The 24,013-nt window shown below is 46.3% G+C and overlaps 1 protein-coding gene across 2 annotated transcripts in view; it reads right to left on the bottom strand.

Moving 5' to 3' along the window:
* Positions 1–5,639: 5,639 nt before the first annotated feature.
* LOC126215222 (platelet endothelial aggregation receptor 1-like) overlaps positions 5,640–24,013 on the bottom strand; it is a 154,660-nt gene continuing 136,286 nt past the window's right edge. For both annotated transcript variants that reach the window (XM_049941888.1, XM_049941889.1), the window contains 2 exons: positions 13,828–13,989; positions 5,640–7,106 (listed from right to left, as the gene is read on the bottom strand). In XM_049941888.1, coding sequence (XP_049797845.1) covers positions 6,034–7,106; positions 13,828–13,989 — 1,235 coding nt within the window. In that variant the 3' untranslated portion in view covers positions 5,640–6,033. The remainder of the gene's footprint in view (positions 7,107–13,827; positions 13,990–24,013) is intronic.

The raw sequence follows: 24,013 nt of genomic DNA, 5'->3' as shown, positions 1-24,013 counted from the left end.
TGTATGAGGGAATTTGCTTCAAATGAGCTTTCCTGTGTTAGGCCTGAATACTGATCATCCTCCCGGGATACCCCATGTAGGGCAAATGGCGCGCAATGTTCGGAGGTGCATCATGGAACACCTGCAGCATAATCGCCTCCTGCTGACTACCCCACTATCCTCCTGCTGACTACCCCACTATCGCTGGACACTGTATTTCTACTGGCCTTTCGATTAAATACGTGGTCTAAACACATTAATATGACTATCGTCTGTGTTCGATGTCAATGTACAATAACCACTCACAGATGTCAGGTGGCAGCACGAGCAGTGCAGGGTGTATAAAGCGGGTAGGGAAGTCGCTGAAAACAGTGGAGTCGTCGTCGTAATGTGAGAACGGAAGGATTTATTTGGTGTCCCAATTGACTTACGGGCTTCGGGTGGAAGCATTTTCGAAAAGGCCGTCGCTGTGGTTGAAGTATGCCGTGCATGGCAAAACGACGCTATCCAAATGGTTCAAATGACTCTGAGCACTAAGGGACTTAACTTCTGAGATCATTAGTCCCCTAGACTTAGAACTACTTAAACCTAAGTAACCTAAGGACATCACACACATCCATGCCCGAGGCAGGATTCGAACCTGCGACCGCAGCGGTCGCGCGATTCCAGACTCAAGCGCCTAGAACCGCTCGGCCACTCCGGCCGACGACGATATCCAAAACCGGTGCCAAGGCAACTGTGGTGCACCGCGAGCCATAGACGACAGGGATAAATGATGGCTGCAGAGACGTGTACGGGCCAACAGACGAGCAAGTGTTGAGCGAGTGTCCGCCCAGATGAACCAAGGAGTTACTAACAGCATCTCTTTGACGACTGCTCAGCGAACAGCCTATCAGCCTCCGTAGTGGGCGCCTGGTTCATGCCCCTATACTGACTGCTGCTCGTCGGCAACGAAGGTTGGATTCTGCACGCCAATTCCGCAGCTGGACGTCCAATGAGTAGGGACAGGGTTTGTGTTCCACTGGACGGATGGTTCTTGGTGTGTGCAACGTGAAACGTCTGAAAGCAAACAACCTGCCATAACCTAGGGAGCTTTATGGTGACGGGAAGGTTGTTGCGGCATTCCCTGGATGGTCTTGTCTTTGTGGCACACTGGTTCAACACAAGTATTGATCTATCCTTGGGGACCATGTCCACCCCTATATGCAGTATGTTTTACCTCAGCACGATCATATCTTCGAGCAGAAGAATCCCACATGTAACACAGCTCTAACCATATGCGAGTGGTTCGAAGGGCACCAAGGTGAGTTTACCACAGTCCCCTGGCTACCAAGCTCGTTGGATTTGACGGACCATCTGCACTGGGCTGCTCACACTGTGGATCCTCAACAGAGGAACCTAAAGCAGCTGGCCACAGCACTGGAATTGTCACAGCTCCACATCCCTCTCGGTATCTTCCAGAGCCTCAACGACTCTCTTCCTGCACGTTTCACAATGGTCTACTACTACTACTACTACTACTACGTGATCAGGCCCAGTGGACCGCACGCATCTACAAGTTTCCTCCTCCACTGTATTCTGTCCATTGCTGCTATCCACCATCCGTTCACATCTATTGACACTTGGTTGAAATCTTCATGGAGGTCATCCCCCCAACACTTCCTGGGTCTCCCTGGGGGTCTCATTCCTGTAGGTGTGAAATCCAGGAGATTCCGAGGCCATCTGTGATCCTCCATCCACGCCACATGGCCGGCCCACTGCATTAGTTTGGCTTTGACAGTTCCTGCTATGTTGGGCTGCTGGTATCGTTCCTCAAGCTCTTGGTTGTATCTGATCCTCCATTTCCCAGTATCTGCATCCTGAACCAGACCGGAGATCTTCTGAAGCACTTTTCTCTCAAAAACCAGGAGCTTCTGGAAGTCCTGTTTCTGGATACTCTATGTCTCAAAGGCATATAAAACAGGCTGGATCAGGGTTTTCTACAGTCGAATCTTGAACTGTCTGGAGAGATATCTGGACCGAAGCAGTTATGCTAGGCTGTGGTGAGATCGGTTTCCTGCTTGTATTCTGGCATTGATCTCCGCTTCACATGACGAGTTCTCAGTGAAAAGTGCCCCTAGGTATTTGAATTCATGCACTCTCTTGTAGTACTGGTCCCCAACCTTCAGTGATTGTAGATGACCAGCAGTCTGACAATGACCACGCGTCATAACAGTGGTCAGCATAGCAAAAGGTAGTTTTCCAGGACTTTGACAGGCGGACACATTAATGTGACAGAAGGTCCAAACAGGCCCTGGAAGGCCTAACGGTACCGACCGGCCGCCGTCTCATTATATTATACTAGAACTGACATGTGATTACATTTTCACGCAATTTGGGTGCATAGATCCTAAGAAATCAGTACCCAGAACAATCACCTCCGGCCGTAATAACGGCCTTGATACGCCTGGGCATTGAGTCAAACAGAACTTGGATGGCGTGTACAGGTACAGCTGCCCATGCAGCTTCAACACGATACCACAGTTCATCAAGAGTAGTGACTGGCGTATTGCGACGAGCCAGTTGCTCGGCCACCATTGAGCAGACGTTTTCAATTGGTGAGAGATCTGGAGAATAATCTGGCCAGGGCAGCAGTCAAACATTTTCTGTATCCAGAAAGGCCCATACAGGACCTGCAACATGCGGTCGTACATTATCCTGCTGAAAAGTAGGGTTTCGCAGGGATCGAATAAAGGGTAGAGCCACGGGACGTAACACATCTGAAATGTAACGTCCACTGTGCCGTCAATGCGAACAAGAGGTGACGGAGACGTGTAACCAATGGCACCCCATACCATCACGCCAGGTGATACGCCAGTATGGCGATGACGAATACACGCTTCCAATGTGCGTTCACCGCGATGTCGCCAAACACGGATGCGACCATCACGATGCTGTAAACAGAACCTGGATTCATCCGAAAAAATGACGTTTTGCCATTCGTGCACCCAGGTTCGTCGTCGAGTACACCGTCGCAGGCGCTCCTGTCTGTGACGCAGCGTCAAGAGTAACCGCAGACACGGTCTCCGAGCTGATAGTCCATCCTGTTGCAAACGTCGTCGAACTGTTCGTGCAGATGGTTGTTTTCTTGCAAACGTCCCCATCTGTTGACTCAGGGATCGAGACGTGGCTGCAAGATCCGTTACAGCGATGCGGATAAGATGGCTGTCATCTCGACTGCTAGTGATACGAGGCCGTTGGTATCCAGTACGGCGTTCCGTATTACCCTCCTGAACCCACCGATTCCATATTCTGCAAACAGTCATTGGATCTCGACCAACGCGAGCAGCAATGTCGCGATACTATAAACCGTAATCGCGATAGGCTACAATCCGACTTTTATCAAAGTCGGAAACGTGATGGTACGCATTTCTCCTCCTTACACGAGGCATCACAACAACGTTTCACCAGGCAACGCCGGTTATCTTCTGTTTATGTATGAGAAATCGGTTGGAAACGTTCCTCACGTCAGCACGTTGTAGGTGTCGCCACCGGCGCCAACGTTGTGTGAATGCTCTGAAAAGCTAATCATTTTCATATTACAGCATCTTCTTCCTGTCGGTTAAATTTCGCGTCTGTAGCACGTCATCTTCGTGGTGTAGCAATTTTAACAGCCAGTAGGGTATCTTGACTGCAAGATATAGACATACGGCAGTTGGCCCACAGTGTCTTCAAACAATCTACGAATGGCGTTGAGTAAGTAATGGAACACATTTTTCTATTTTCTGAAAGCACGTTGGTTTGATTCAGGATTCCAGTACATCATCTTGCTCCCCCATTCGTTTCGCCTCAAAACCCTATTTTTCAACATAAATTCCGTTCTATGCGACGGCCTTACGTCTCCTTACTCGGAGGTCGTGTGTGCCAACATGGTACCACTCAACTACTTGCTGCATCAGTAACCTCCCCATCAGCCACGTACTGAAGCATCCTTCAGTGGGCCAAACAGATGGAAGTTGCGAGATCTGGGCTGTAGGGTGGGTGAGGAAGAACTGTCCAATGAAGTTCTGTGAGCTTCTCTAGGGCGCGCAGACTTGTGAGAGCCCTTGCGTTGTCATGGAGAAGGAGAAGAATCCTTTGTGGCAACGAACACTCTGAAGTCGTTTCTTCAGTCTCCTGAGGGTGGCACAACACACTTCAGAGTTGATCGTTGCACCATGAGGGAGGCCATCAAACAGAATAACCCCTTCAGAGTCACAGAAGACCATCTCCATTACTTTACCAGCTGAGTGTGCGGCTTTGAACCTTATCTTCGGACGACAGGTCGTGTGGTGACACTCCACGGATTACCGTTTCGTTTCCACTTCGAAGTGATGACCCCATGTTATCACGATTAGCGTCGCAGCAGCACAGATGGTCTTTCATTGTTCTTTAAGGTCTTCTGTTAGACGATGAGGATCCAAGTGGTCACACATCTTTGAGTGGTGGACGAGTGTGTCACCAGTATCAACGGATTACGTCCAGTTGAGCAGCGGGTTGTGTCACTGTGATCCGTCGATCGCCACGAATGAGAGTGTCCGCGCGTTCCGACACTGCAGGAGTCAATACTGTGTGCGGTCGGCTGGCGTGCGGGATATCAGACAGGTTAGTGCGACCTTATTGCGACGATGAGAGATGCCGCGCCCAACAGCTCACTGTGCTTTTGTTCACTGACAGGTCTCCGTAGACGGAATGACGATTAATCGAAACCCGTAACTGCCGACGGGTGTTGTTGATTTACCTCAGTCCGCAGCTCGTGGTCGTGCGCTAGCGTTCTCGCTTCTCGTTCCCGGGTTCCCGGGTTCGATTCCCGGCGGGGTCAGGGATTTTCTCTGCCTCGTGATGACTGGGTGTTGTGTGATGTCCTTAGGTTAGTTAGGCTTAAGTAGTTCTAAGTTCTAGGGGACTGATGACCATAGATGTTAAGTCCCATAGTGCTCAGAGCCATTTGAACCATTTGATTTACCTCAATGAGGACAGCTGAAAATGTGTGCCCCGACCGGGAGTCGAACCCGGGATCTCCTGCTTACATGGCAGACGCTCTATCCATCTGAGCCACTGAGGACACAGATGAATAGCGCGACTGCAGGGAATTATCCCTTGCACGCCTCCCGTGAGACCTACATTCCCAACTGTCCACAATCTACATACCTAATGTACCTAATAGATATTTGCCCATCCACTCATTACTGGCGCACACTAAGGTGACAATTCTCGTAAGAGCTCGGGTAACCTGTGCACATTCTCACAGACGATGGTCAATGGCTGGGTAGCCTTTAACTATATATATGAAGATAGTAACTGTTCTCGAAAGAACAGACACCGTTGGTGACCGTGCAGCTCCTCTGTAGGCCTTCCGCAAGCTCCTATCAATGTATGCGATGCCTTGGTTTCTACCAAAATAAAATCAGTAACAACTGCTTGGAACGCAGACGATATTTTGAAGGCTACATACAGTGCCGCCACCTTTCAGAACTTTATGAAACTATAGGGGCTGAAGTGGAGACATTCCATAATGTTATACAAAAAATTCTGCATTTTTTTCAGTTGGATCTGGCCAAGAAAAAAATTTGTTGCATTACTTATTGAACGTCCGTCGTACACAACTGAGAAAGTTTTAAATTTGACAGGCATAAAATGTATTGAATATTGAACAATGGTTTAATGTGTAGTACTCAGTCAACGTATATTTACATGCACAAACAGGTACAAATTACAAGTTACTGCCTTAACTAAACTGCATCAATATAGTCCTCTCTCCTCTTCTTTCTCTCTCTCTCTCTCTCTCTGTCACACACACACACACACACACACACACACACACACACACACACACACACAGGTACAAATTACAAGTTACTGCCTTAACTAAACTGCATCAATATAGTCCTCTCTCCTCTTCTTTTTCTCTCTCTCTCTCTCTCTGTCACACACACACACACACACACACACACACACACACACACAGTCTCTCTATCTGAAGTAGGCACACATTACGCAGCAGTTTTTTGGCCAGCAGTTAAGCTTTCCTGAGTTTCACGACTTCTTATTTCCTTTCCTCTTCATTATCTTAGTATGTAGATAACGGCTTTTCTCCAGGTCCGTGGCGTTCGAGGTGTACAAGTCATTCTGAATGATCTCGGTTCCCACACTGCACCCTCCGCCACCACCGCCTGTTTGCGCATACAGGCTGTTCTCAACTATCTCACCTGGACTCCCGCCAGCTCTGTTGTCAATTTCCGCATAGTCCGCCTCCATCTCCTGGCGAACAGACTTACCGTTCACACCACTGCCAGAGTCTTTGTACAGATCATTATCGACTTTTTCACTGAGCACTTCGGGTCGGGTATCGCCAATTTCTTCGTAATCCCGTTCTTCTTCCTGTTTAGCGAGCGCATCCTTTCGGATCTCTCGCAGCTCCGCGGCACGTCCGAACTCGTCGGACACGTCTTCGTAATGCCCTTCTGGTTCCTGCGCGATCAGTTTCTGACGCAGAGCCCTGCGAGGCACGTCACTCTCGACCACTTTCCCAAAAGTGTTCTCCTGTTCGTTTCTGCTGGGCTGGCCGTAGAAGTCATTGTCGACTACTTTATCCGAATAACCCTTCTTACCCTTTTTAACGACTTTTGCGTACATTTGATCGAGATCCGTTTCAGTTAAAGTATTCCTCTCCGGTTGCTTGTCGTACGGCATGTACAAGTTGTTATCGATCACCTGTATGGAAGCTCGAGACCACTCTTTTCCACTGGGCTCCTCATACAATTCGTTTTCAGCCATTTGGAAGGCGAAGCGACTTCCTCTTTCCGTCCCCGCTCCAGTGTTTACATTATTTGGTTTCAGCTCACTGTAATGACTCGATGAGTTGTCGTCACCTATTTCACCGTACACGGGCCCTCCACAGACTCCTTCGTACAGATCGTCCACATCGTCGGTGATTTGGCTGCGTGGGACTTCAGTGTTTGGGACCCGGCGTTGGTTGACACGTTTGACTAATTTCTTTGTGTCCGCTGCGAAGTAACCGCTGACGTCATCGTATTCATCTGATGTGGAATGCTTTGATGACGTTGGCTCAGAAGCCGCGGGCGACAGCCTTTGTGGTGGCACATTTCCTGGAACACAGTGAACAAAACAGGAGTTTATTATTTACTTCTATTTATTGACCCGTGTCTAACAAGGGTAGGCCACGACGTTTGGAACGCGGATTTACTGCAGACTTCGTACACTCGTAGTACTCCATGAGGACAACAAAATGTGTAAGCAGTGGCGCGTACTTCTCAAGCGTTACTGAGAAAATCGCAAGATAATTTCGGTCGTCCAATATACAAAAAGGTACGGCCAAACTTTCAGGAAACATTCCTCACACGCAAAGAAAGAAAATATGTTATGTGGACATGTGTCCGAAAACGCTTAATTTCCATGTTAGAGCTCATGTTAGTTTCGTCAGTATGTACTGTACTTCCTCGATTCACCGCCAGTTGGCCCAATTGAAGGAAGGTAATGTTGACTTCGGTGCTTGTGTTGACATGCGACGCATTGCTCTACAGTACTAGCATCAAGCACATCAGTACGTAGCATCAGCAGCTTAGTGTTCATCACGAACGTGGTTTTGCAGTTAGTGCAATGTTTACAAATGCGGAGTTGGCAGATGCCCATTTGATGTATGGATTAGCACGACGCAATAGCCGTGGCGCGGTACGTTTGTATCGAGACAGATTTCCGGAACGAATGTGTCCCGACAGGAAGACGTTAGAAGCAATTGATCGGCGTCTTAGAGAGCACGGAAAAATTCCAGCCTATGACTCGCGACTGGGGAAGACCTAGATCGACGAGGACACCTGCAATGGACGAGGCAATTCTTCGTGCAGTTGACGATAACCCTAATGTCAGCGTCAGAGGAGTTGCTGCTGTACAAGGTAACGTTGACCACGTCACTGTATGGAGAGTGCTACGGGAGAACCAGTTGTTTCCGTACCATGTTCAGCGTGTGCAGGCACTATCAGCAGCTGATTGGCCTCCAAGGGTACACTTCTGCGAATGGTTCATCCAAAAATGTGTCAATCCTCATTTCAGTGCAAATGTTCTCTTTACGGATGAGGCTTCATTCCAACGTGATCAAATTGTAAATTTTCACAATCAACATGTGTGGGCTGACGAGAATCCGCACGTAATTGTGCAATCTCGTCATCAACACAGATTTTCTGTGAACGTTTGGGCAGGCACTGTTGGTGATGTCTTGATTAGGCCCCACGTTCTTCCACCTACGCTCAATGGAGCACGTTATCATGATTTCATACGGGATACTCTACCTGTGCTGCTAGAACATCTGCCTTTACAAGTATTGTGGACGGCTGTGGTACAATACGCCATTTTCCAGGGCTGCATTAGCGCGACAGGGATTCCATGCGACGGTGGGTGGATGCATGTATCCTCGCTAACGGAGGACATTTTGAACATTTCCTGTAACAAAGTGTTTGAAGTCACACTGGTGCGTTCTGTTGCTGTGTGTTTACATTCCATGATTAATGTGATTTGAAGAGAAGTAATAAAATGAGCTCTAACATGGAAACTAAGCGTTTCCGGACACATGTCCACATAACATATTTTCTTTCTTTGCGTGTGAGGAATGTTTCCTGAAAGTTTGGCCGTACCTTTTTGTAACACCCTGTATATTTGTGCGTGGCCATTTTAACCATGAAGCGGCTGCAGCCTAGTGGTGATGGCACGGTAGCTCAGCGTTTTCGATCACAGCGTTAACATCACTTTCTAATAAAGAAACTGAGCGAACGGATAAACGAACGAATTGAGTGGGTGTCATCGGATGTCCGCCCTGAACAAATTTAGCGAACAAGATAGAACAAAAAGTATTCAAGAAAAAAGAAAGTGGTTGGTGTTCAAGCCGCTGGATCGCTGGATCGAGTTCCGTTCGTCAGTTGTTTTTTTTTTTTTTGTTATTTTCAGCACAGTCATTTTCTTTACTATTTATATTACAATTGATGTAATGAGAGAAATACGTGTAATCGGATGAACTTTTATTAAATTTACAATGTTATTTGGCAGTCTACTAATTTTTATTATCACAAATAATATAATATCCGTAACTATCGATCAGTAAACGACCAAACGCATAAAGTGATACTGAAAATGTGTGCTTGTCCGTGTCTTCAAAACTGTTCGTATTTAATCGAAAGAGGACGAGAAATTGCTTCTAGGAAGACGCTATTAAAATACACTCGATACTGCATAACCAATTATCAGCGCCGATTTTTAGGGAAATACTGCGTTATGCATGGTTTGTTTCCAAACTATCGTCTGAAAGAGAGGTTTTTGAAAATGTTAACAAGGTTTGTTTTTCCACATAAAACGTCGAAAGACCTTGCGTATGCGGAAACATAGCATTTATTCGATGTAGCTGGTGCCGTTAAACTTTATGTTTTCCATGTTTATACGAAAAATACCATCCTGCAACTTGTACTCGTAATGTCGAAAACGACGGTTAATTGTACATCTTTCGAAAGCCGTCTGTGCCGGTCAAAACTTGGAGGTAACAAGTCGTTTCGGGCTCCTTCCAGGTATAAGGGATTTCTCAAATCACGGACAAGCATTCACTTTCAGTATGACTTTATGCATTTGGTTGTTTACTAGTCGATAGTTATGAATATTACATCATTTGTGACAATAAAAATTAGCAGACTGCCAAATAACATTATAAATTTAATAAAATTTCATCAGATTACACGTATTTTCCCCATTATATCAATTGTAATATAAATACTAAAGAAAATGTGTTGAGAAAAAGAAAAAAAAAACTGACGAACGGAACTCGATCCAGCGATCCAGCGGCTTGAACGCCAACCACCTATTTTTTTTTTTATTTTAATACATATTGTTCTATCTTGTTCGCGGAATTTGTTCAAAATGGTTCAAATGGCTCTGAGCACTATGGGACTCAACTGCTGTGGTCATAAGTCCCCTAGAACTTAGAACTACTTAAACCTAACTAACCTAAGGACAGCACACAACACCCAAACATCACGAGGCAGAGAAAATCCCTGACCCCGCCGGGAATCGAACCCGGGAACCCGGGCGTGGGAAGCGAGAACGCTACCGCACGACCACGAGATGCGGGCGCGGAATTTGTTCAGGGCGGACGTCCGATGACACCAGTTCAGTTTGTTCGTTCATCCGTTCGCCCAGTTTATTATAAAGGGAAGCTAAACCTCTGACCGAACACGCTGAGCTACCGTGCAGACGCAGTCGGCTGCAACCGTTTCATGGTTAAAATGGCCACGCACAGTTACATATTGGACGACCGAAATTATCTTGCGATTTTCTCAATAACACTCGAGAAGTACGCGCTACTGCTTACACATTTTGTTGTCCTCATGGAGTACTGCGAGTGTACGAAGTTTGCGGTACATCCGCGTTCCAAACGTCGTGGCCTCCCCTTGTGAGAATACCCAAATTTTAAAAATAACTTTTTCATTGGAAACATTCATGGTAGAGATTATAAGGTTACTTACTGTATAATACATACTGTACATGATATAAATAATTGTTTACAACACACCACAGCGGTGCAAAGGAAGTGCGACAATGCTAGAACAAGTGAAGAAATGCTCCTGTTGGAGCACAAAATGGGCAGAGTCCGCCAAGAAAAACATACACACTTTCAGGAACGAAAAGTATTACACTAGTGGCCATTAAAATTGCTACACCACGAAGATGACGTGCTACAGACGCGAAATTTAACCGACAGATTGAAGATGTGGTGATATGCAAATGATTAGCTTTTGATAGCATTCACACAACGTTGGCGCCGGTGGCGACACCTACAACGTGCTGACATGAGGAAAGTTTCCAACCGATTTCTCATACACAAACAGCAGTTGACCGGCGTTGCCTGGTGAAATGTTGTTGTGATGCCTCGTCTTAGGAGGAGAAATGCGTACCATCACGTTTCAGACTTTGACAAAGGTCGGATTGCAGCCTATCGCGATTGCGGTTTATCGTATCGCGACATTGCTGCTCGCGTTGGTTGACATCCAATGACTGTTAGCAGAATATGGAATCGGTGAGCTCAGGAGGGTAATACGGAACGCCGTGCTGGATCCCAACAACCTCGTATCACTAGCAGTCGAGGTGACAGGCATCTTATCCGCATGGCTGTAACCGATCGTGCAAGACAACAACCATCTGCACGTACAGTTCGACGACGCTAGCAACAGCATGGACTATCAACTCAGAGACCTTAGCTGCGGTTACCCGTGACGCAGCATCACAGACAGGAGCGCCTGCGATGGTGTACTCAACGACGAACCTGGGTGCACGAATGGCAAAACGTCATTTTTTCGGATGAATCCAGGTTCTGTTAACAGCATTGTGATGGTCGCATCCGTGTTTGGCGCCATCGCGGTGAACGCACATTCGAAGCGTGTATTCGTCATCGTCATACCGGCGTATCACTCGGCGTGATGGTATGGCGTGCCATTGGTTACACGTCTCGGTCACCTCTTGTTCGCATTGACGGCAGTTTGAACAGTGGACGTTACATTTCAAATGTGTTATGACTCGTGGCTCTACCCTTAATTCGATCCCTGTGAAACCCTACATTTCAGCAGGATAATGCACGACCGCATGTTGCAGGTCCTGTACGGGCCTTTCTGGATACAGAAGATGTTCGACTGCTGCCCTGGCGAGCACATTCTCCAGATCTCTCACCAATTGAAAACGTCTGGTCATTGGCGGCCGAGCAACTGGCTCGTCACAATATGCCAGTCACTACTCTTGATGAACTGTGGTATCGTGTTGAAGCTGCATGGGCAGCTGTACCTGTACACGCCATCCAAGCTCTGTTTGACTAAATGCCCAGGCGTATCAAGTTCGTTATTACGGCCAGAGGTGGTTGTTGTGGGTACTGATTTCTCAGGATCTATGCACCCAGATAGGGTGAAAATCTAATAACATTGTACATTTAATAGATGTTCATCCGATTACAGTTATTTTTCTCATTACATCAATTGTAATATAAATAGTAAAGAAAATGACTGTGTTAGAAATAAAAAAAAAAACTGACGAGCGGGACTCGACCCAGCGACCCAGCGATTACGGGCCTTGATCGCTAAACATTCTTTTCTTTTCTTTTCTTTTTTTTTTAAAAAGTCTAATTTTGTTCATTTTCGTTTGTTGTATCTGCCTGGGGCGGACGTCACAAGACACCCGTTTCAGTTCGTCGTTGATCCATTAACTCAGTTCTTTTTTATTGCGGAGAACAGCTAACCCTCTGACCGAACAAGCTTTTTTTTTTTTTTGTTCGCTTTCATTTGTTGCATCTACTCGGGGCGGACGTCATAAGAGGGCTGCTAACCCTCTGACCGAAAGCTGAGCTACTGTCCCGGCAAAGAACCGCTTCATGATAAACATGGCCACACACAGGTTTATATTTGACGAACAAAATTATTTTGCGATTTTCTCAATAGTGCTTGAGAAGTACGCACTACTGCTTACACATTTTGTTGTGCTAATGGAGTACTATGAGTGTACGAAGTTTGCAGTATATCCGCATTCCAAACGTGCTTTTTTTTTCATTATTGAATTTCGATTCCCCCCCCCCCCAAGGGGATGGGCTGGCAGCAGCTTAGTATGCCGCTCTTCAGCCTACAGACTTTGTTTTAAGAAGATGAAGATAATAAATAATAAAAACAGGCAATAAAATCGGGGACTTAAATGGTAACATGGCGAAAAAATCGTGGAACTTAAAATATAGAACAAAGGGATGATGGTGCTAATAAAATACATATGAAGCAGACAGGTAAAATAATACACAGACAATTAAAAAACATGGCGACAGTCTGGTCACCGTTTACAAAAGACATAAAATTCACACCCAGCGACAACACGGTTTCTGTTCACAACACGGGAAAAGACGAAACAACACTGAACATTCACTGGAACACTGCATGAAAATACGGCATACCACAGCCGAGAGCAGGTGGGGAGGAAACTGGACGGATGATGGGAAAATAAAAAAGGGGGGAGATGAGGAAAAGCGAAGGGGGGAAAGGAGCCAATGGAGGATGAGGACCCATAAGAGGGGTGGGGGTGCTGGGCAGACGCGGCAGGGAGTGGGGCAGGCAGAGGACAGGAATACAATAGGACTCCCGGGGGGGGGGGGAGGGAGGTAGGGAGAGGTTAGGTGGGGAGAAACACAGGATGGAAGAGGGGAAGAGGGAGCACAGGGAAAGGATGGAGGAAAGGAGGGGGGAGTGTGAGGGAGGGATAGGAGGGATAAATGGAGGGAGAGAGGGCATCATCTGGGAGGGGGAGTTGATGGAAGCCACCTTGGGAAAGGAGATGAAGGGTGTAGAGGTGGAGGGTAGGGATGACACAACAGTGAAGACGTGGCACGGGGCAGGGATGGGAGAGGAGAGGAGCAACCAGGGGGTGAGGGGGATCAAGGCGGCGGGAGGTGTAGTGTATGCGGATATGTTCGAGGAATAGGAGCAGATGGGGGAAAGGAATGAGGTCATAGTGGATCCGCGTGGGGGACGGGAGGCGTATATGGAAGGTGAGGTGGAGTGCATGATGCTCAAGGGTCTGGAGGGACTTACAGAATTTTGGGGGGGGGGGGGGAGAAATATCCGGACAGGACTGGCATAACAGAGGATTCCTTGTTACAGTTGCTGAGTTACGCTATGCAAATGGAGATCCGACATGATATTAGGAAGTATTCCGCGACTTTTGTCACCTCAGTATAAAAGACAGGTTTACTATTCTCTGTTTTTGTGGTGTGCGGTGCGAATGCGGCCACAGCTACTTTACAGTCATACGTACCAGTTGCTGACTTCCTCCGCCTGTTCCTGACGCACAGGAACGCCGCCAGCGCCACAGCGGCCACTGCAGGAGGCAGAAGGAACAGCAGCAGCCAGATAGCCTTGCCCCCGGTGGACGCTGGGGTCCCGCGCCCCTCACTGCTGCAGAGAGGGCGCTTCCTGCCTGCAACAACACATGGGGGGAGCGAGTGGTTATTCACGGCTTGGGCTGCAACCGCACTAGGCTGCATTCACGAGAATCAAAGGGTCCGATGCAGGGTGACAATTAATCAACACATGCAGTTCAGAACTAGTTGTAAGATGGCAAGAACTATGCCCCTTACCTGAAGTCATTAAAGATCACCTAATTCAAGTTGAGCGAACAGTAGGGCTGAACAAAAATGACTGACAAGGCACAATGCATCTTGCAGAGGGTATAGTACGGACATACTGGAATAATTAATGTCGGGTGATGGTTTTAAAGTAATTCACATGACATGAAAACTGTGGAAACGCATTGATTTACTGGAGGCTAGTTTATCCCAGGGAAGTATTCAGAGTTGATTGTGGCCAGCTGGGGAGCGGCGAAGGGAAGCGACAATAGGCAGCTTAGGGCAGCTCGAGCTCTGAGAAAGCAGTAATGGGGCGCGGCCTCCAGCTGCCTTAAGATGAGTGACAGTGAGTGGGCGGGTGACCCCATGCTGGTGTACCGGGAAGCAGATGGAGAACTTGTTTTCAGTGAAACATGCGAGTTAGCTGCACAAAGCTACGGTGGAGTGGTCAACAGAGGCCAAAATATGCATGTTCGTGACTGTAGCAACTTCACGCTGAATTCACGGTCCACAGTGTCTGAAGTAAATCAGGCGAAGAGCGACAGAATGAAATACACCGGCCTCCAATGGGAACGTAGGACAGAGGAATTTGTAGTACTCTCCTGGGAGTCAGAATTCCGGAAAAATTGGTGTTTTTTGCAGACGATAACCTTGATGGGTGGCCTGGGAGGAGCTAATTAGCAGAAGTTGAGAGAAAGGGAAATTTTGTGGGAATTTGTTCACTTCCCAGAGCAGGCATTGGTCGGCGCTGGGAAGCGACGCATAATAAACGCAACTTGCGCTGCAATTGGCGTAAGTGATTTTGCTGGAGGGGAAACCAAGGTGAAGAGCGGACTGGGAGAAGTCTCCATAGTAGTCTTCCGTTCCCAGCTTGCATAGAGTGCGGACGTGGTTTACTCAGCTTGCCTGAGAAAGAGTGAGCATCTCTGCAGTTTAGGACTTAGCAAATGGAACGATTGAGCTTGGAGATGGAAAGTTTTGGTTGAGCTATATACTGAGCAAGATAGCTAGGAGTGAATAGAGGAGCGCAGCCTTGCAGCACCACGAGGCCGGCTGACATCCTCACAACGACGATGCCCCGCCACGCTGAATTCAGTGATACTGCACCCGCTCCGGCTTGAATTAGGCCACTGATTAATTTGTTGGATCACGTCGGCAAAGTTTCTATGAGGGTTTCATGGGCCGTGTATTGGGGAATTCTTCTCGCACTTCGCATTACGCCTGGGTCAGTCGATAGGAATTACTTTTGATTTATCATGCTTTATTCCACGTAAACGCAATTTATTACCACTGCCTGATAGGAGAGTCATGTAATGTGATGATTGAAGGTTGGGAGTTAAAATAAATTTGTGCTAATCAACTGCATCTGTTTTCAATCAAGTAGTTGAAATCCCAAGTCACTTCCTTAATTCATTTTATGTTCAACATTTGCACCTGGTGTTCAATAGCTGAATATAACATCAATGTGCACCCCTTTTTAATTAAAAGTGATAAATTCTGAAGCAATTAATGTCAACACTGCCACCAATGTTCAATCAGGAGTCACAGGGCCTTATTACTTTCTTTGCGTTATCTGATATTGCGGCAGTTTTGCACTGTCTGTTGATCTGTTAGTCAATTAGCTGGGGTGAACACACGCCAAAACCAGATAAGTGACGGGTGGGGTTTTACATAGTAAGGGGTGTCGCACGAGTATATGCCAAACATACGATGACAAGCAGATAGAAGAAGTGGACAGTGTTATGTTCTTGGGATTACAGCTTGATAGTAAATTCAACTGGGAGGAGCACACCACAGAACTGCTGAAGCGTCTTAACAAATCTCTATTTGCAATGCGAATTGTGTCAGACATAGCGCATATAAAAATTAAAAAGCTGGCATACTATGCTTACTTTCATTCCATAATGTCATATGGGATTATTTTTTGGGGCAATTCATCAAGCCAAGCTATAGTTTTCCGGGGACAAAAACGTGCAGTAAGAGTTATATGTGGTGTGAACTCAAGAAAAAATGGTTCAAATGGCTCTGAGCACTATGGGTCATCAGTCCCCTAGAACTTAGAACTACTTAAACCTAACAAGGACATCACACACATCCATGCCAGAGGCAGGATTCGAACCGGCGACCGTAGTGGTCACACGGTTCCAGACTGCAGCGCCTAGAGCCGCATGGCCACTCCGGCCGGCGAACTCAAGAACATCCTGCAGAAGCCTGTTTAGGGAACTAGGGATACTAACTACTGCTTCCCAATATATTTATTCCTCAATGAAATTTGTCATTAAAAATATATCACTTTTTCAAACCAACAGCTCAATTCATGGAATCAACACTAGAAATAAGAATAATCTTCACAAAGATTTAAAGTCACTTACTCTTGTACAAAAAGGTGTGCATTATTCAGGAACACACATTTTCAATAACTTGCCAGCAGCCATAAAAAGTTTAACAACCAATGAAATTCAGTTTAAGAGCAGCCTAAAGGATTTATTGGTGGCCAACTCCTTCTACTCCATTGATGAATTTCTCAGTAGAACCAACTGATTTGCACAATTTCAGTGGAGTAATGCGTTCATTGTAAATAAGTGTGTGTGTGTGAGTACAATCTAACTTCTGCACCAGTTCAGTGCAGTAATGTGTTCATTGTAAATAAGTATTTAGTACTTGTATTACACGTTTATTACCTTATAAATAAATAAAAAACCTTTTTTTGTTTTAAATTCAGTGCATTAGTATTTGTAAAACGATTCTTTCATATAGCGTTCATTAAAAAATGACGACCATGCCACTTCGGACCTGTGCAATGGTACATTAGCTTATTTGTTGTAAATATTTGTATGTATTGTTGTTTTTCTGACATGTTCTACATCCTGGAGGACCTCCTCACTACGGATCAATTGGAATGAAAGTAAATCTAATCTAATCAGCTACGCACATCAAAAAAAGTTTTGCATCCCCTCGTTTCCGAGTGTTCCGGGTAATTCGAATAGAGATCAACGTAAACATCATTTCCGTCCTTTTTTCTGCTCATGAATACCACACATTGCATGTTGTACCTCCCTACAGTGAGACATTCAGAGGTGGTGGTCCAGATTGCTGTACACACCGGTACCTCTAATACCCAGCAGCACGTCCTCTTGCATTGATGCATGCTTGCATTCGTCGTGGTATACTATCCACAAGTTCATCGAGGCACAGTTGGTCCAGATTGTCCCACTCCTCAAGGGCCATTCGGCGTAGATTCCTCAGAGTTGTTGGTGGGCCACGTCGTCCATAAACAGGTCTTTCAATCTATCCCAGGCATGTTCGATAGGGGCCGGCCGGAGTGGCAGAGCGGCTCTAGGCGCTACAAAGATGGCTCCGAGCACTATGGGACTCAACTGCTGTGGTCATAAGTCCCCTAGAACTGAGAACTACTTAAACCTAACTAACCTAAGGACAGAACACAACACCCAGCCATCACGAGGCAGAGAAAATCCCTGACCCCGCCGGGAATCGAACCCGGGAACCCGGGCGTGGTAAGCGATAACGCTACCGCACGACCACGAGATGCGGGCTCTAGGCGCTACAGTCTGGAACCGCGCGAGCGCTACGGTCGCAGGTTCGAATCCTGCCTCGGGCATGGATGTGTGTGATGTCCTTAGGTTAGTTAGGTTTAAGTAGTTCTAGGGACTGATGACCTCAGAAATTAAGTCCCATAGTGCTCAGAGCCATTTGAACCATTTGATGCGATAGGGTTCATGTCTGGAGAAGATGCTGTCCACTCTAATCGAACGAAGTCGTTATCCTCAAGGAAGTCATTCACAAGATGTGCACGATGGGGGCACGAATTGTCATCCATGAAGACAAATGCCACGCCAATATGTTGCCGATACGGCTGCACTATCGATTGGAGGATGGCATTCACGTATTGTACAGTCGTTACATCGCCTTCTACGACCATCAACGGCGTTTGTCGGCCCCACGTAATGCCACCCCAAAACAGCGGGGAACCTCCACCTTCCTGCACTTGCTGGACAGTGTGCCTAAGGCGTTCAGGCTGACCAGGTTGCCCCCAAAGAGGTCTCCGACGATCGTCTGGTTGGAGGTATATGCGACACTCATCAGGGAAGAGAACGTGATGCCAAACCTGAGCGGTCCATTCGGCATGTTGTTGGGCCCGTCTGTACCGCGCTGCATAGTGTCGTGGTTGCAAAAACGTCGGAGTGAAGTTGTGCATCGTGGAGCCTATTGCGCACTGTTTGAGTCGTAACACGACGTCCTGTGGCTGCACGAAAAGCACGCCATCTCCTTCAGCACAGAGTTGTGAGGCTCCATATTGGCATTCATTTCAAGCCTATATGTATATATGCCGTTCCTGAGCACCAGCAAATTGAGAATCACTGGAAAACCCGTTGTTAACTGTGTAATTCGTTCCAACAAAATAATGAGAAACATCATATTCGTGGCAACAGAATTATTGCAACTTGCGTATTATGAGAGTATGCCATTTGAAGGCAGCAACGCACTGAAGATCCAACCAAAACCCATTGTTCTTGGTACAGTTTGTTATAATTAAATTTCAATCAGTAACATATCTATGATTAAAGTTTTCAGCAACTGGGAATACGTTATGATTGGTCATCAGCAGAGCGTTGTTGCCTTAATAGCGCAGGCACGGTAGCTCAGCGCGTTCGGTCAGAGGGTTAGCTGCCCTCTGTAATAAAAAAAACTGAGTTAACGAATCAACGACGAACTGAAACGGGTGTCTTACGACGTCCGCCCCGAGCAGATGAAACGAACAAAAGCGAACAAAATGAGATTTAATAAAAAAAAGAGGGTTAGCAACCCTCTGTAATAAGAAAACTGAGTTAATGGATCAACGACGAACTGAAACGGGTGTCTTGCGACGTCCGCCCCGATCAGATGCAACTAACTAAAACGAACAAAATAGGATTTAAAAAAAAATAGGGTAATGAGTAACGTCACTGATATGTTTAAGGATTGAAATCTAGGGCGGCGATTCGCGTCCCGGAACTGTCGAATTTTTTTCCTAACATTTGCGTTTTTATTAGGTTCTGATACTTTCTTTTTAGTTCAACATAAGTATATACTATAGTATTTGATGTTACGTAAATGTAAGTTCACCTCATTTTGACGAGTGAGTTTGTTCAATTGGCTTAATCTGCAGGTCAGCTAGCGCTACATGTATAAAGATATTTTTGCTCCTTTCTCTTTTACGCTTCGTAATTCACATGTTGCAGAGATTCTGCCACTGGGTAGGAACAGTGATCAAGTAAGACTGACCTTGGGGTTTTACTAAAATGTGGTTATGATGAAATAACGTTTATCTTATGTGGAGAAGTATTGCAAATTTGTAATGGAACTTTTATAAGCCTGTGTCCTTATTGATTGGACATGGTACTTTCCTTTTCGTGGACAATGGAGGAAACGTGCGTTGTAGTAGAGCTAATTTGGGAATTTCACGCGCGCCCGTTTAGTAAACAGTGTGATTTACGAGGTAGAAACATCCCGCAACTGCCGCTGGAGTGCGTTGTGTTTGCGTATAAAACTTTGGGGCCGACGTACCGTATGCACAAGTCGCATTGTTCCTGAGCGTTCAGCAGCACGTTCAATTCCGCACGCTCAACGTAGACGTTCGACAGCACGGTCCGTGTGGCGGTGGATTAAGGCGGCCGGAAATAGCGTGTCGGCTGGCTAGCAGGCCCTCGTGCAAACACATCTACATAGATACTGTGCAGACCACACTTAAGTGCCTAGAAGAGGGTTCATCGAACCACCTCCACAATAACGAACGAACACCTATATCTTTCTGTGCAAGCTCTGATTCCCCTTAGTTTATTATGATGATCATTTCTCCCTATGTACGAGCGTCACTCCAAAACAAATGCACACTATTTTTTTAAAAATCCATCTTTTATTCTACATGTTTGAAAGTTTTACAGTGAGTAGATACAACCCTTAGGAATAATATTTTCATTTCTCCACATAATTTCCATCCCTCTCAACTGCCTTACGCCATCTTGGAACCAGCGCCTGTATACCTGCACGGTAAAATTCTGGACCAACCTGTTGAAGTCACTGTTTGGCAGCGTGCACAAGGGAGACATCCTCTTCAAACCTTGTTCCACGAAGAGAGTCTTTCAGTTTCCCAAAGAGATGATAGTCACATGGAGCCATGTCAGGACTGTAAGGCGGGTGTTTCACTGTCGTCCATTCGAGTTTTGTGATCGCTTCCATGGTTTTTTGACTGACATATGGCCGTGCATTGTCGCGCAACAGCAAAACGTCCTGCTTTTGCCGATGTGGTCGAACACAACTCAGTCGAGCCGAAGTTTCTTCAGTGTCGTCACATATGCATCAGAATTTATGGTGGTTCCACTTGGCACGATGTCCACAAGCAAGAGTCCTTCGGAATCGAAAAACACCGTAATCGTAACGTTTCCAACAGAAGGTGTGGTTTTGTATTTTTTTTCTTGGGTGAACTTGCATGATGCCACTCCATTGATTGCCTCTTCCTCTCTGGTGAAAAATGATGGAGCCATGTTTCATCACCTGTCACAATTATCCCAAGAAATTTATCTCCACCATTCTCGTATTGTTCCATAAGTTCGCGGCATACCGTTTTTCTTGTTTCTTTGTGAGCCACTGTCAACATCCTGGGAACCCACCTGGCACAAACCTTTTTTAACGCCACCACTTTCAGTATTCTGCAAACACATCATTCCCCTATCCCAACGTAGTATGACAATTCGTTCACTGTGATGCGTCTGTCAGCAGTCACCAATGCGTTAACTCTCTGCACATTGTCTGGAGTGTGTGCAGTATGAGGCCTGCCGCTGCAAGGACAATCCTCAATATTGCCGTGCCCGCTTTCATCACGTAACCTGCTTGCCCACCGACTAACCCTACTGCGATCGACAACAGCATCTCCGTACACCTTTTTCAACCTCTTGTGTATGTTTCCCACTGTCTCGTTTTCACAGCACAGGAATTCTATGACAGCACGTTGCTTCTGACGAACGCCAAGTGTAGCAGCCATCTTGAAGACATGCTGTGACGGCGCCACTCACGAGAACATGTTGAACTAAGTTTGAAAACAAACGGGAAGGATGTATCTATACACTGTAAAACTTTCACACATGTAGAATGAAAACTATTTTTACAAAAATAGTGTGCAATACTTTTGGAGTGACCCTCGTAAACGACGTCAACAAAGTATTTACGCATTCGGTGGAGAAAGTTGGTAATTGAAATTCCGTGAGAAGATTCCGCTGCAACGGAAAACGCCATTGTTTTAATGATGTCCATCCCAAATCATTTCAGTGACACTCTCTCTCCTATTTCGCGATAATACAAAACGTGCTGTCCTTCTGCGAACTTACTCGTTGCAAAAAAAATGGTTCAAATGGCTCTGAGCACTATGGGACTTGACATCTGTGGTCATCAGTCCCCTAGAACTTAGAGCTACTTAAACCTAACTAACCTAAGGACATCACACACATCCATGCTCGAGGCAGGATTCGAACCTGCGACCGTAGCAGTCGCGCGGTTCCGGACTGCGCGCCTAGAACCGCGAGACCACCGCGGCCGGCTTACTCGTTGCACCCTTCAGCCTTATCTGGTAAGGATCCCACACCGCGCGGCAGCATTCTAAAAGAGAACGGACAAGCGTAGTGTAGGCAGTCTCTTTAGTAGACCTGTTATACTTTTCTATAAGTGTCCTGCCAATAAAACGCAGTCTTTGGTTCGCTATCCCCTCAACATTTTCTATGTGTTCCTTGCATTTGAAGTTGTTCGTAATTCTAATTCCTAAGTATTTAGTTGACTTTAGGGCCCTCAGATTACGTTGATTTATCGATAACCCAAATTTAACGGACTCGTTTTAGCACTCATGTTAATGACCTCACACTTATCGCTAGTTAGGTTCAATTACATTTTGCGCCATTCAGGTATCATTTCTAAATCTTTTGAAATTTGTTTAGATCTTCTGATGACTTTACTAATCGATAAACGACAGCATCAGCTGCAAACTACCTAAGACGGCTGCTCAGATTATCTCCTAAATCGTTTATACAGGTAGGGTACAGAAAAGGGCCTACAATACTACGCTACTGGGCAATAAAATAGCTACACCACGAAGATGACGTGCTACAGACGCGAAATTTAACCGACAAGAAGAAGATGCTATGATATGCAAATGAATAGCTTTCCAGAGCATTCACACAAGGTTGGCGCCGATGGCCAATGGCTCGTGTTGTGATGGCTCGTGTAAGGAGGAGAAATGCGTACCATCACGTTTCCGACTTTGATAAAAGTCGGATTGTATCCTATCGCGATTGCGGTTTATTGTATCGCGACATTGCTGCTCGCGTTGGTCGAGATCCAATGAATGTTAGCAGAATATGGAATCGGTGGGTTCAGGAGGGTAATACGGAACGCCGTACTGGATCCCAATGGCCTCGTATCACTAGCAGTCGAGATGACAGGCATCTTATCCGCATGGCTGTAACCGATCGTGCAGCCACGTCTCGATCCTTGAGTCAACAGATGGGGACGTTTGCAAGACAACAACCATCTGCACGAACAGTTTGACGACGCTTGCAACAGCATGGACTATCAACTCGGAGACCATGGCTGCGATTACCTCTGACGCAGCGTCACAGACAGGAGCGCCTGCGATGGTGCACTCAACGACGAACCTGGGTGCACGAATGGCAAAACGTATCCAGGTTCTGTTTACAGCATCACGATGGTCGCATCCGTGTTTGGCGACATCGCGGTGAACGCACATTGGAAGCGTGTATTCGTCATCGCCATACTGTCGTATCTCCCGGCGTGACGGTATGGGGTGCCATTGGTTATACTTCTCGGTCACCTCTTGTTCGCATTGACGGCACTTTGAACAGTGGACGTTACATCTCAGATGTGTTACGACGCGTGGCTCTACCCTTCATTCGATCCCTGCGAAACCATACATTTCAGCAGGATAATGCATGAACGCCTATTGCAGGTCCTGTATGGGCCTTTCTGGATACAGAAAATGTTCTACTGCTGCCCTGGCGAGCATATTCTCCAGATCTCTCACCAACTGAAAACGTCTGGTCAATGGTGGCCGAGCAACTGGCTCGTCACAATACGCCAGTCACTACTCTTGATGAGCTGTGGTATCGTGTTGAAGCTGCATGGGCAGCTGTACCTGTACACGCCATGCAAGCTCTGTTTGACTCAATACCCAGGCGTATCAAGGCCGTTATTACGGCCAGAGGTGGTTGTTCTGGGTACTGATTTCTCAGGATCTATGCACTCAAATAGCGTGAAAATGTAATCAAATGTCGGTTCTAGTATAATATATTTGTCCAACGAATACCCGTTTATCATCTGCATTTCTTCTTGATGTAGCAATTTTAATGGCCAGTAGTGTACCTTGGGGAACGCCAGAAATCACTTCTGTTTTACTCAATGGCTTTCCTCAATTGCTACTAACTGTGACCTCTTTGACAGGAAATCACGAATCCAGTCACATAACTGTGACGACATTCCATATTCAGGCAATTTGACTAAAGGCTGCCTTTGTGATGTAGTGTCAAAAGCCTTCCGGAAATCCAGAAATATGGAATCAATCTGAAATCCCTTGCCAATAGCACTCAACACTTCGTGTGAGTAAAGGCGTAGTTGTGTTTCACAAGAACGATGATTTCTAAATCCGTGTTGACTGCGTGTCAATAGACCGTTTTCTCTGAGGTAATTCATAGCGTTCGAACACAATATATTTTCCAAAATCCTGCTGCATATAGACGTTAAGAATACAGGCCTGTAATATAGAGGATTACTCCTACTACCTTTCTTGAATATTGGTGTGACCTGTGCAACTTTCCA

The sequence above is a fragment of the Schistocerca nitens genome, chromosome 12 (genome assembly GCF_023898315.1).
Source record: "Schistocerca nitens isolate TAMUIC-IGC-003100 chromosome 12, iqSchNite1.1, whole genome shotgun sequence".
NCBI lineage: Eukaryota > Metazoa > Arthropoda > Insecta > Orthoptera > Acrididae > Schistocerca > Schistocerca nitens.
This window is presented reverse-complemented; position numbering and strand designations above follow the sequence as displayed.